The sequence below is a fragment of the Dipodomys merriami genome, unplaced genomic scaffold (genome assembly GCF_024711535.1).
Source record: "Dipodomys merriami isolate MVZ:Mamm:240054 unplaced genomic scaffold, mDipMer1.0.p SCAF_3, whole genome shotgun sequence".
In the NCBI taxonomy this organism is placed as follows: Eukaryota; Metazoa; Chordata; class Mammalia; order Rodentia; family Heteromyidae; genus Dipodomys; species Dipodomys merriami.
The window spans coordinates 85980508-85995165 of record NW_027204492.1 but is presented as its reverse complement, the minus strand read 5'-3'; the positions used below and the strand labels follow the sequence as shown (position 1 = coordinate 85995165).

The 14658-nt window shown below is 41.7% G+C and overlaps 1 protein-coding gene and 1 pseudogene across 2 annotated transcripts in view; one reads left to right on the top strand and one right to left on the bottom strand.

Moving 5' to 3' along the window:
• Window positions 1-14658, bottom strand: part of Znf41 (zinc finger protein 41) — a 45265-nt gene that overhangs the window by 10580 nt on the left and 20027 nt on the right. For both annotated transcript variants that reach the window (XM_070040545.1, XM_070040546.1), the window contains exons 3-4: window positions 7646-7772; window positions 7355-7450 (exon numbers count right to left, since the gene is read on the bottom strand). In XM_070040545.1, the coding sequence (XP_069896646.1) occupies window positions 7355-7450; window positions 7646-7772 (223 nt within the window). The remainder of the gene's footprint in view (window positions 1-7354; window positions 7451-7645; window positions 7773-14658) is intronic.
• Window positions 4554-5027, top strand: LOC138840381 (mitochondrial import inner membrane translocase subunit TIM14 pseudogene; annotated as a pseudogene).

Genomic DNA, 14658 nt, shown 5'->3' with positions numbered 1-14658 from the left:
CATAGCCTGACCTGTATATCCTGGGCCAGAGATTGGACAGCTCAGGCCGCCAGCACCTGATTATAGTCAGGAACTCATAGCAGACTCTAGCAACTGGGAGAGCACATCCAGCACACCCAGTCTTGCCAAGAGCACCCATAGGAGGAAGCATGAGCAGTCTAGGCTGCTTAGTCCTTGGCTGAAGGTAGGAACTGCCTGTGATCTCCAGCAGACAGCTGAGAGCCCTACATGGATCAGACTAGCAGCTGGACATTGGGCTCTCCCCTAACCCAGACTCTGCAGCTAGATGTTGGGCTCTCCCCTAACCCAGACTCTCAGCCAACCCAGGACCAAGAGTGTGCTTCATCAATTGATCCAGGAGCCAATCCAGAACCAAGCAAAGACAGCCACCTATTAATCAAAACAGTCAGAGTTTCAGATTAGTCTCCAATAATCCCTGAATCCCCATGTGAAAATCACAAGATTTATCAATACCTAGGATAGCAAGCTACCTCCCAAAGCCAGCAGCCACCCAGAGGAGAGCCCCAGTGGAAGCAAAGCAGGAATGGAAGACAAATGCTACATCCAAGAGATACTGGAGGCAATTACTCAAGAATTAAAGTGAGAAATAGATCAGAAATTTAAAGAACACAGAAACAAAATATCAAAAAAGATTCAGGATTTCAAACAGGGGATGCATGCAAAAATAGATGCAGTACTCACCTCGCTAAGAGATGAGATTAATACTGAGAACTAACATAGAAGCCATAAATGGCTCAATTTCTTCCATGCCAACCACAATGGAAGCCATAGTTAACAGAGTGAATGAAATGGAAATTAGAATATCAGCTAAGGAAGACAAAATGTAGCAACTGGAAAAAGTCACAGATAAGGAAAAATTATGCCAAAGGGAAATCCAAGAACAAGCAGACAGTGACAAGAAATTTAACCTTTGTGTAATTGTAGTGGACGAAGGTGAGGAATATCAGAGCAAGGGAATGCAACACCTATTCAGTAAGATTATCAATGAAAATTTCCCCCAGCTTAAAAGAAAACATCTTACCTACATAACAGAAGCATATAGAATACCTAACAATCAAGGTCCCAGGAGAAACACTTCTAGGCACATTATAGTAAAAATGATAGATCTGAATAATAAAGAAACAATCTTACATGCAGCAAAAACAAAGAAGGAGCTATACTATAATGGGAAAAAAATCAGAATCACTGCAGATCTCTCCACACAGACACTGAATGCAAGGAAAGCCTGGGAAAGTACCATCTGAGCCCTGAGAACCAATAACTGCCAGCCCAGACTGATATATCCAGCAAGGCTAGCATTCATATTCAGTGGAGAAACTAAATGTTTTTTGGGGGGGTCCGGTTGTGGGGCCTGAACTCTGGGCCTGGGCGCTGTCCCTCAGCTCTTTAGCTCAAGGCTAGCTCTCTACCACTTGAGCCACAGCGCCACTTCCGGCTTTTTTCTTTTTGCTTATGTGGTGCTAAGGAATTGAACCCAGGGCCTCATGCATTGCAAGGCAAGCGCTCTACCACTGAGCCATCTTCCCAGCCCCGAAACTAAAATTTTTAATAGTAAAGAAAAACTAAATGAGTTCATAAACAATACACCAGTACTACAAAGAATATTGAGAGGAGGAACACAACCTGAAGAAAACAATCAAGACCAAGGACTCTTCATCAGACAGATATCACTCGAAGTCCAATTTAGTAAGCACAGGAGAAAAGGAAAGAAGAAAAACTTAAGAAAGCAGGAAATTGACAGGAAACACAATGCATCTCTCTATAATAATCATAAATATTAACAGGCTCAATTCACCAATCAAAAGAAAAAGAACTGCAGATTGCATCAGGTGTGTCTTCAAGAGACACACCTCACAGCCAAACAAAAACAAACTCTGAGTAAAGGGATGGAGAAAGATCTACCATATAAATTCTCCAAGTAGGAAAGCAGGAGTTACCATCCTAATATCTGACAAAATAAACTTTTAATTAACATCAATACAAAAAGACAAAGAAGAACACTACATATTAATACAGGGAACAATCCAAGAACAGGATATTACCATTATCAACTTATACTCTCCAGACATTGGTGCACCCAAATATGTTAAGCAAATATTCTCAAACTTACAGAATAAAATAGCTCCAAATACAATAATACTCACACCAAAGGACAGGTCTACCAACCAGAGGATTGGCAAAGAAGCCTCTGAATTAAGTGATGCCATATTTCAAGTGGAACTAGTTGAGATCTACCGAGTTTTCCATCCTAAAACGACAGTACACATTCTTCTCAGCAGCTCATGGAATGTTCTCCAAAATAGACCATATCATAGTTCGTACAAGGAATTTAAGCAAATACAAGGGGATTGACATAATTCCGTGTATCCTATCCAATTAAGCTAGTTCTCAATAACAAAGTATGCCGTAGAAATTACTCAAATACATGGAAATTGGACAGCACACTTCTGAGCAACACCTGGGTCACAGAAGAAATTGAAGAAATTTTAAAAAGTTCTTACAATTCAAAGAAAATGAATATACATCACAAAGAAACCTGTGGGACACAGCAAAAGCAGTCCTGAGGGGCAAATATATCACTCTCAGTGCACACATCAAGAAAATAGTGACAAATCAAGTAAATAATTTCACGTTGCAACTAAAACTGCTAGAAAAGCATGAAAAAATTGTACCTAAAATTACTAGATGGAGATAACCAAAATAAGAGCTAAAATTAACGAGATAGAAACTAAGAAAACTATAAATAAAATTACTAAAACAAAAAGCCGGTTTTTTGAAAAAATAAAATTGATGGACCTTTGGTAAGATTAACTAAAAAAAGAAGAGAGGAAACCCAAATCAATAAGATCAGGTATGCCATGGGAAAAATTACAACAAATACCCAAGATACCCAAACAATTATAAACATTTATTTTCAGAATCCATACTCAATAAGGAAAGAAAACCATTTCTACTAATGGATGAATTCTTAGAGAAATACCAATTTCCCAAACTGAACCAAGAAGAAATAAATCAATTAAATAAGCCAATATCTTACAATGAGATAGAGGAAGCAATCAGAAGTCTTCCAACAAGGAAAACCCAGGACCAGATGGATTCACTATGGAATTCTATAAGACCTTTAAAGAGTAAATAATACCTATACTTCTCAGACTCTTCCAAGAAATAGAAACAGAGGGAACAATCCCAAACTCATTCTATGAAGCCAATATTACACTCATCCCCAAACCAAGCAAAAATCCAACAAAAAAGAGAAGTACAGACCAATCTCCTTGATGAACACTGATGCAACGGGCTGGGAAGATGGCTCAGTGGTAGAACCAAGTAGGCTTCATTCCAGAGATGCAGGGATATTTTAACATAAGTAAATCAATAAATGTAATCCATCACATCAACAGATCAAAGGTCAAGAACCATGATTATCTCCATTGACTTGGACAAAAGCTTTTGATAAGATACAACATTCATTCATGCTAAAAGCTCTGGAGAAAATAGGAATAGAAGGAACATTCCTTAAAACAATAAAATCCAGGCTAGGAAGGTGGCTCAGTGGTAGAGCACTTGCCTGAGGCCCTGGGTTCGATTCCTCAGCACCACATAAGCAAAAAGAAAAAAGTCATTAAGTGGCATTGTGGCTCAAGTGCTAGCCTTGAGCTGAAGAGCTGAGGGACAGCACCCAGGCCCAGAGTTCAGACCCCACGACCGGACCCAAAAAAACAAAACAAAACAATAAAAAGCCGGGCGCTGGTGGCTCACGCCTGTAATCCTAGCTACTCAGGAGGCTGAGATCTGAGGATCACGGTTCAAAGCCAGCCCGGGCAGGAAAAGACCGTGAGACTCCTATCTCCAATAAACCACCAGAAAACCGGAAGTGGCGCTGTAGCTCAAGTGGTAGAGCGCTCGCCTTGAGCTGAAGAGCTGAGGGACAGCGCCCAGGCCCAGAGTTCAAGCCCCACGACCGACAAAAAAAAAAAACAATAAAATCCGTATACAACAGACCAATAGCCAATATTATACTTAATGGGGAAAAACTACAATCAATTCTAAAATCAGGAACAAGGCAAGAATGCCCACTCTCACCACTCTTCTTCAATATAGTTCTGGAATCCTTACTTAGCCAGAGCAATAAGGCAAGAAAAAGACATTAAAGGAATCTGCATAGGGAAGGAAGAAGTTGAACTATCCCTTTTTGCAGATGACATATTATACCTCCATGATTCCAAAAATTCCACCCCCAAACTCTTAGAACTTATAAACCACTTCGGCAAAGTAGCAGGATACAAAATTAACCCACAAAAATCAGTTGCCTTTCTGTACACCAACAATGTTCAATCAGAAAGGAAAATCAAGGAAACAACCCCATTCACAATAACCTCAAAAAAATTAGAATATATAGGAATTAACCTAACCAAAGATGTAAAACAACTCTTTAATGAAAACTATAAAAATTTAAAGCAAGAGGTATTCTGCTGGGCTCCTGGGACAGAGACCTAGAGGCCACCTGGTTGTGCTTGGGGAGAAGGCCGAGGACTCTGGGCGGGGATGAAACACGCTCCCAGTGGAGGCAGGGGAGCCGCGCGGAGCCATGGCCAGTACAGTGGTAGCAGTTGGGCTGACCATTGCTGTTGCAGGATTTGCAGGCTGTTATGTTTTACAAGCCACGAAGCATATGGAGCCTCAAGTAAAACAAGTTTTTCAAAGCCTACCAAAATCTGCCTTCAGCCATGACTATTACAGAGGTGGATTTGAACCCAAAATGACAAAACGGGAAGCAGCATTAATACTAGGTGTAAGCCCTACTGCCAATAAAGGAAAGATAAGAGATGCTCATCGACGAATTATGCTCTTAAATCACCCAGACAAAGGAGGATCGCCTTACATAGCAGCCAAAATCAATGAAGCTAAAGATTTACTAGAAGGTCAAGCTAAAAAATGAAGTAAATGTATGATGAATTTTAAGTTCATATAAGTTTATGAGTACCAACTTTTTATAATAAAATGCCTCAAATAAAAAAAAGGCAAAAAAGGCAAAAAAAGGCAAAAAATGCCTCAAATAAAGTTTTTAAAAATGATTCAGCACAAAAAAAATAAAAATAAAAATTTAAAGCAAGAAATTATAGAGGACACTAGGAAATGGAAAGACCTTCCATGTTCTTGGATAGGCAGGCAGACAATATAGTGAAAATGGCCATACTGCCAAAATTGATATGCAATTCCTATTAAAATCCCAATGATGTTCATTACTGAAATACAGAAAACCGTCCAAAAATTCATATGGAACAACAAAAGACCTAGCATAGCCAACACAATTCTAGGCATAAAAGACAACACGTGAGGGATCTCAATGCCAGACTTCAAACTCTACTATAGAGCCATAATAACAAAGACAGCTTGGTACTGGCACAAAAACAGACCCGAAGACCAATGGAATAGAAGATCCAGAAATAAAACCACGCGCTTACAGTCAGCTGATATTTGACAAAGGAGCCAAAGACATACAGTGGAAGAAACACAGCGTCTTCAACTACTGGTGCTGGGAAAACTGGGTGGCCACATGCAGAAAACTAAAAGTGTACCCCAGACTGTCACCATGCACTAACATCAACTCAAAATGGATTAAAGACCTTAATCAGACCTGAAACTCTGAAACTACTGCAGGACAGAGTAGGAGAAACACTTGAACTTATAGGTACAAGCAGAAACTTCCTGAACAAAGTCCCAGGGTCACAAAAAATTGGAGAGAGACTAGACAAATCAGACTACCTTAAAAAGTTTCTGCATAGCTAAAGACATAGCAACCAAACTAGAAAGACAGCCAACTAACTGGGAAAAAAATATTTATCAGCAATACACAAGACAAGGGGCTAATATCCTGTATATACAGAGAACTCAAGAAACTAATTCTTCCCAAACCTAACAAACCAATTACTAAATGGGTAAGGGAACTAAAGAGAGACTTCTCAGAAGAAGAGATAAAAATGGCAAAGAAACACATGAAGAAATGTTCACTATCCCTTGTTGTAAAGGAAATGCAAAGTAAAACAACCCTGAGATACCACCTTACCCCAGTCAGAATGGCCCACATCCTAAATTCAGCCAACAACAAATGCTGGCAGCGATGTGGATAAAGAGGAACCCTATTACACTGCTGGTGGGAATGTACACTAATATAACCACTTTGGAAAGCAGTCCGGAGGGTCCTCAGAAAGCTAAATATAGACCTTCCCTATGACCCTGCCATACCACTTCTAGGCATCCATCCTGAACAACAGGAGCCAGGATACAAGGACACGTGCACCTCCATGTCCATTGCAGCACTGTTTATAATAGCCAGGATATGGAAACAACCCAGATGTCCCACCACAGATGAATGAATCCAAAATTTGTGGTACCTATATACAATGGAATATTATGCAGCCATTAGAAAGGACAAAATAATGGCATCCGCAGGTCAATGAATAGAACTAGAAAAAATCATATTGAGTGAGGTAAGCCAAGAGAAAAGAGACAAAGGGCACATGATCTCCCTGATAAATGGATGTTAAACCCAAAACATAAGGAGATACAACAAAGTAAACAATACTCGAGAAACAAAGGACCTCCACTCATCTGGTCAAATCATTACTAAATGACCTCATGCTGCTGACCACATATATGGTATATATGTTTATATCTGAGGGAAACTAGGAGGAGGACACAGAAACAGAGGGAAACGGGAAAACATACAACAGCAGGACCCATCAGCTGCACTAAGCAACTCAATGGCAGCAATGGGAAGGAGGGAATAAGCGGGAAAGAGGGAACAGCTGACACTATGCAAAAGGAAAGAAATGTCTCACCCAATGTGGAAGAAATAACTGTATTATCAAAGCTCATAGAACTCATAAACTTTATAGACCATGATAAAGACAATTTGCCCCATGAAGGTTAGAATGTGTTTGTGACTTTAACTAAGTATCACTGTCTCACAATACTGAAATTTGTGAAATTTATGTGATCACTTAATCACAATAAAAAATGCTATTAAAAAAGATGTGGGGGGCTGGGAAGGTGGCTCAGTGGTAGAGTGCTTGCCTTGCATGCATGAGGCCCCTGAGTTCGATTCCTCAGCACCCCATAAGCAAAAAGAAAAAACCCGGAAGTGACGCTGTGGCTCAAGAGGTATAGTGCTAGCCTTGAGCTGAAGAGCTGAGGGACAGCGCCCAGGCCCAGAGTTCAGGCCCCACAACCGGACCAAAAAAAAAAAAAAAAAGAAAAAAAGATGTGGCCCTTTTCTAGGAGAAGTGAATTTCCTTCTTTTGGTCACACTTGCCTTCCTGGATCACTCACTCACCCAAACAGCTCTCCTGTAGGGCTTCCTCCTCTGGCGTCCATGGCCCCTCTTCTTGCTCCAACTTGAAGACAGTCTCTGTTTTGGCAATGTGGTACCCTATTAACCAGACATGATACAAGACTGAGTTATATCAAAGTGCTTTTGTTTCACTGGGAACATAGTAGGGATCACAGGGGAGAAGGAAAATCCTACCAACACTATCACACTCTTCCAATGTCCCAGAGCACATGGCAGCTGGAATGGAAATGTCCCTCTGAGGCTTCTGTAGACACACAGGTCACCTGCACTTACCCACTGAGAGAAGGTGGCAGTAGTTCTCCAGTGTCACATCCCAGTACAGGCGCCTCTGACCATGGTCCAAGCTTTGCCACTCCTCCTTGCTGAAATCCACTGTCACATCCTCAAATGACACTGAGAACTGTAACAACACAACCCTATTCAAGGTTATGTGGTCAGCATAGGGGATAAGCATGGGAGAAGATAGATAGGAAGCTGTTTTCAATGCTCTTTACTATGATGTAACATGTAGTTTTCATCAAATAACTAGTTTTATATTTATTGTGAGAAAAACTTATTTTTTCAATAGTTTTGTATTGTAAAAATACTGTGTAGAGAGGCTACAGTTACATGAGTAAGGTAATGGGTATATTTCCTCTCAAGCATTATTGCCTCCTCCTTTGTTTTTCCCCTACCATCCCTTCCTTTCCACCTCCCCAAATACTGCCCCCTACCCCAGAGCTGAAGTTGTAAAGTTCATTTTCAACATAGTGTCTTGTACATCTCATTGTTACAATGGGTCAACCTGTATCCCTATTTAAGCATTTTGTTTTTGTTCTCTTCCCCTCCCTAAATTAGAAAAGTATTTATACAAGATGCAGGGCACCGGAATCAAATACAGTGAAAACAGGGGTTATACCATGGGGGGAGGAGCAAACCAAAGAAACAAAAAAATCACATAGTACATTATAAGTATGCCAAAAACAATAGCAAGGGCTGGGCGCCGGTGGCTCATGCCTGTAATCCTAGCTACTCAGGAGGCTGAGATCTGAGGATCACAGTTCAAAGCCAGCCTGGGCAAGAAAGTCCCTGAGACTCTTATCTCCAATAAACCACTCGAAAACCGGAACTGGCACTGTGGCTCAAGTGGTAGAACTCTCGCCTTGAGCTAAAGAGCTGAGGGACAGCACCCAAGCCCAGAGTTCAAGCCCCATGACAAACAAAAAAAAAAACAACAAGGCTGGGAAGGTGGCTCAGTGGTAGAGTGCTTGCCTTGCATGCATGAAGCCCTGGGTTCAATTCCTCAGTACCACATAAGCAGAAAAAGCCGGGAGTGGCGCTGTGGCTCAAGTGGTAGAACTCTAGCCTTGATCTAAGGAGCTGAGGAACAGCGCCCAGGCCCAGTGTTCAGGCCCACGACTGAAAAAACAAACAAACAAACAACAAACAATAGCAAGGAAGAAAAAAACCACTTGTGTCTCTGTCAGGTTTCATTTCACTTAACATCATCTTATATGGTCATACATACATAGCTTTTGACCTTTTCTGCTTGTCCTAGACATATGCTAGGTATTGCAAATAAGGGAAACCATGGGACCTATGTTTCTTTGGGCCTGGCTTACTTCACTTAATATAATTTTTTCTAAGTCTTTCCATTTCCTAGCAAATGGGGCAATGTCATTCTTTCTGGTAGAGGCACAAAATTCCATTGGATATATATATATATATATATATATACCGCATTTTCTTGATCCATTCATCTACTGAGGGGCACCTGGGTTGGTTCCATAGCTTAGCTATCGCAGCATTATTTACCATAGCTAAGAAAAATTTATTATTAAACAACTATAACCCTAGCTACTCAAAAGGCTGAGATTTGAGGATCACAGTTTAAAGCCAGCCTGGGAAGGAAAGTTGTGTGACTCTTATCTCTATCTACTGAAAAGCCAAAGTGGAGCCTGTGACTCAGGGGCAGCACCCAGGCTAGCCCCAACAATAACACATAAAAAATGCAGTATAGGGCTGCGAAGGTGGCTCAGTGGTAGAGCGCTTGCCTTGCATGCATGAGGCCCTGGGTTCAATTCCTCAGCACCACATAAGCAGGAAAAGAAAGCCGGAAGTGGTACTGTGGCTCAAGTGGTAGAGTGCTAGCCTTGAGCTGAAGAGCTGAGGGACAGTGCCCAGGCCCAGAGTTCAGGCCCACGACCGGACCCCCAAAAAATGCAGTATAATGTACAATGAAATGTTCAGACATAAAATGTGGTACTAAAACATAAATAACAGAATGTTATGTAAAAGAAGCCATATATAAAAGCCACATATTATTTGATTTCAGTCAGATGAAGTGGCTAGAATAAAGATTGCTGATGGGCTGGGAAGGTGGCTCAGTGGTAGAGCACTTGCCTTGCATGCCTGAGGCCCTGGGTTTGATTCCTCAGCACCATATAAGCAAAAAGAAAAAAGCTGGAAGTGGCGCTGTGGCTCAAGTGGTAGAGCGCTAGCCTTGAGCTGAAGAGCTGTGGGACTGCATCCAGGCCCAGAGTTCAGGCCCACAACCGGACCCCCCCCACACCCAAAAAAAAGAAGACTGCTGAGACAGATTAGTGATCACTTAGGGATGGGGGAGACAGGAAGGAGTGGGAAAGGAAGATGATGGTTACAAGGGCATGTACATGTATGGGGGTTCTTTTCTTTGTGTGCCAGTACTGGTGACTTAAACTCAGGACCTGAGTACTGTTCCTCAGCTTTTTTGGACAAGGCTGGTATTCTAACTCTTGAAACACAGCTCCGCTTCCAGTTTTTTGCTGCTTAATTAGAGATAAGAATCTTAGACTTTCCTGTCCTGTCTGACTTTGAAACAATATCCTCAGATCTCTTCCTCCTTAGTAGCTAGGATTATAGCCTTGAGACACCAGTGCCTGGCTCGGGAAGTCTTTTTCCCCACAGTCCTGGGGCTTGAACTCAGGGCCTGGGCAATGTCCCTGAGCCTCTTTGTACTCAAGGTTAGTGTTCTACCACATGAGCTACAGAACCACTTCTGGCCTTTTCTGAGTGGTTTGTTGGAGATAAGTGTCTCATGAACTTTTCTGCCCAGGCTGGCTTTGAACCATATCCTCAGATCTCTGTCTCCTGAGTAGCTCTGGATTTCAGGCATGAGCCACCAGTGCCCAGCTGGGGTCTTCTTTTCAAAGTGAGAAAAAATGCTGTAAAATAGATTCTGCCAAACTGGTGCAGTGGTACATACCTATCCTTTCTATTCAGGATTCTCACTTGAGCCTAAGAGTTCAAGGTCAACCTGGATAACATAGTAACACCCTGTCTCTTTAAAAAAAATAGATTGGGCAGTGGAGCTATGGTTCAAGTTTAGAGTACCTGCCTAGCAAGTGTAAGGCCCTGAGTTCAAACTCCAGTATTGTAATAACAAAACAAAATGGGATTTTGCTATTCAAACTGTCCCAGATTTGGCCACAGAGAACTGTCAAACTGGCTCTTGCCCTCTGAAAGTCTCTCACTTTCTCAGCAATTCCTTACTTTCTGGCAGCTCTTCCAGGATCATTTTGCACTTTGTACTAGCCCTGCCATCAGCTTCAGCAACTTCTCCATGAACCCTAGTTCCTATTAGTGAATGGTATTTAAAAATCAAGGTGTTACTCAGGAGGCTGAGATCTGAGGATCATAGTTCAAAACCATCCTGGGCAGGAAAGTCCATGAGACCCTTAGCTCCAATAAACCACCAGAAAACCAGAAGTGGCACTGTGGCTCAAGTAGTAAAGTGCTAGCCTTGAACTGAAGAGCTGAGGGATAGCGCCCAGGCTCAGAGTTCAAGCTCCACAACGGACAAAAAAAAAAAACAAAAAAACAAAAAAACAAAAAGCAACACATGAACCTGCATTGGATCCTGAAATGGGGTTGGGACTTATAAGTGACATTACTAGAACAACTGGAGAAACTATATAGGGAAAACCCTCAACTTATGCTTTAGGATTATTCAAACTTTCAATGGTACAAACACAATACCCATATAACTAGTCTTGTTTTCACTTCCAGTCCAATATTCAATAAGTTACATGAGAAATTCAACACTTTATTATAAAATAAGGCTTGTAGATGTCTTTTCCTAACTGTAGACTAAGTGTTCTGAGCACATCTGAGGTAGTCTAGGCTAAGTTACAAAGCTAATTAACTGTATGCACTCTGGGGCTTGAACTCAGCTGACACTGCATGCTGTCACTGAGCTTTTGTGTTCAAGGCTAGCACTCTTATCACTTGAGAAACAGTCATACTTCTGGCTTCTTTTTTGTGATTAATTGTAAATAAGAGTTTGATGGACTTTCCTGTCTGGGCTGGCTTTGAACTGTGATCCTCATATCTTAGCCACCTGAGTAGTCAGGATTACAGGTGCAAGCCACAGGCATCTGGCTACACACACCTGCACATGTGCTAGTACTAGGACTTAAACTCGGGGTCTTATATTCTCTCTTGGCTTTTTTAGCTCAAGGCTAGTGCTCTACTACTTGAGCCACAGCCCTACCTCCAGCTTTTTTTCTGGTTATTTGGAGATAAAGAGTCTCACAGACTTTTCTACCCAGTCTGGTTTGAACCACAATCCTCAGACCCCAGCCTTCTGAGTAGCTAGGATGATAGGCATAAGCCACCAGGGCCCAGCTATATTAGTGTAGTTTAATGTTAGTGTTAAATTCTTTTACCTTTTTAATTTTGAGTAACATTAACTGTACTGTTAAATATATTATTTATTTATTTATTTATTTATTTTAGCTGAGCTTGGGGCTTGAATTCTGGGCCTGTGCTCTGTCCCTGGGCTCCTTTGCTCAAGGCTAGCACTCTACCACAGTACCATTTCCAGCTTTTAAAAAAATGTGATTATACTTACTGCCAGCCCTACACTCCATAACTTCAGTCCTGTTAGACTGCAGCTGCACCTTGCAATCATGAAGTTCTCCTGATTTTTGTTGTCCTTATGAAAATTTACCAGATCACATATTACCCAATCATCTTTTCATAAGTACATCCTTACTTCATAGATACACTGGTCCTAGTCTTTTGATAGCTGAACACATCTCAGCTTTGTGTTAGAATTTTTGGTAACTTTATGTGTCTCTAGTTTTGAACTTTAACTAGAAATGGGTTGGGTATAATAATCTGAATCAAAGGCAAAAAATGAAATACATAACCTACAATTAAGATGTGTAAGGGAGGGCTGGAAAGGTGGCTCAGTGTTAGAATGCTTGCCTCGCATGCATGAAACTCTGGGTTCAATTCCTCAGCACCATATAAACAGAAAAAGCTGGAAGTGGCGCTTTGGCTCAGTTGGTAGAGTGCTCACTTTGAGCTAAAGAGCTGAGGCACAGCACCTAGGCTCAGAGTTCAAGCTCCATGACTGACTTAAAAAAAAAAAAGATGCGTAAGGGAAAGGCAGGGTTAGGAGTGGGTGGGTGAGAATGTTGAAAGGGGTGACAGTGGTCAAGATGCACTGAATTCATATACTGCTTTGGTGAATGGCACCTCCTTTTTATTTTTACAGTAAATAGTTATACTTTATTGTCAATTTTCATTCTACATTTTTTTATTGTGAACATACTGTACAGAGGGGTTGCTTTGTATGTCTCTCCCCCACAGTATAACCCCTGCTTTCACTGTATTTGATGTTAGTATAATTTGTGGAGGGGCAGGGAAAAAACAAGACAAGTCGTTTAAATAAGGATACAGAAGGACCCGTTACAACAATGAGAAGTACAAGTTGTCATGTCGAAAACGAACTTTACAACTTTGGTGGGGGGGGAGTATTTGGTGGGGGGGCGGGGGTAGGCTGGGAAGGGATGTGAAGGGTAAACAAAGGAGGAGGCTGCAATGCTTGATAAGAAATGTATTCACTATCTTGCCCATGTAATTGTAACCCCTCTGTACAGTATTTTCACAATAAATGTACTCATTATCTTGGCACCTCCTTTATAAAGTGAATAAAAATACTTTTTTAAAAGTGTGATTAATTGGAGAAAGGAGTCTTACAGACTTTCCTGCTTGGGCTAGCTTTGAACCACGATCTTCAGATCTCAGCCTCCTGAGTAGCTAGGGTTACAGGCGTCAGCCACAGATGCCCAGACTCTGTTAAATATTTTAACAATTGTTGCTGCCTTCATGTTGACTGAATATCCTGAGCTGGTGGAGGAAAGACCTTCACCTCTCCCTCCTTCCCTGAAAGTCACAACTACAGAGAATATGTCCACATAACAGGTGACACAATATGAGCACTGGCAGACACAAGAGAAATATTGGCAAGGTATACTGCCATGCGCACCTTTTTTGATCTTTTCACTTACCAAGACAGAAAGTTTGACACTCATCATAGGTAAGAAGGCAGATATTGGGTAGTAGAAGAGGGATTTATAGCACTGATACTCAGATTGTAGCCTCATTTGCTACATTTGGAAAAGTTTCATTTGTCTGGGCAGTTTCTACCTCAGAGAATGGCACTGGATCCCTACTCTCACATAGCCCCCAAAATCCAGCTTCTCACTGCTCTCAGTCAATCACACAGCAATGTCTTCTTTCTGAGCCTTCTCAATCCCAGCACACTCTGCACCTTACCCCTGGAGGTATACTGGGCTGTGAAGACTATCTACTGTTCATTCTGTCTTTGATTCCTGGACAAGTCGTTCTGGCTCACCTTGGAGTTGGCTGGAGATTTCAGGCCTTTTGCCTCAGGACACTTCTACTCACTAGTGCTCCCAGCACATTCTCTATTCTTTCTTTCCTTCATCTCTTTCTTTCTTTCTTTCTTTCTCTTTCTTTCCTTCCTTTCTCTCTTTCTTTCCTTTCTTTCTTTCTCTTTCTCTCCTTCCTTTCTTCCTTTCTTTCTCTTTCTTTCTCTCCTTCCTTTCTTTCTCTTTCTTTCTCCCTCCCTCCCTCCCTCTCTCTTTCTGTTGGTCGTGGTGCCTGAATGCTGGGCCTGGGCGCTGTCCCTCAGCTCTTCAGCTCAAGGCTAGCACTCTACCTCTTGAACCACAGTGTCACATCTGGCTTTTTCTGCTTATGTAGTGCTGAGCAATCGAACCCAGGGCCTCATGCATGCAAGGCAAACACTCTACCACCAAGCCACGTTCCCAGTTCCTCTATATTCTTTTTTTGTGTACGTGTCCAATCCTGGGCCTTAACTCATGGTGTGAGTGCTGTCACTCAGCTTTCTTCTTCTTGTTGTTGTTGTTCAAGTCTAGTGCTCTATCACTTGAGCCACAGTTCTCCTTCTGGCTTTTTTTTTGGGGTGCTTAATTGGAGGTAAGAGTATCCTG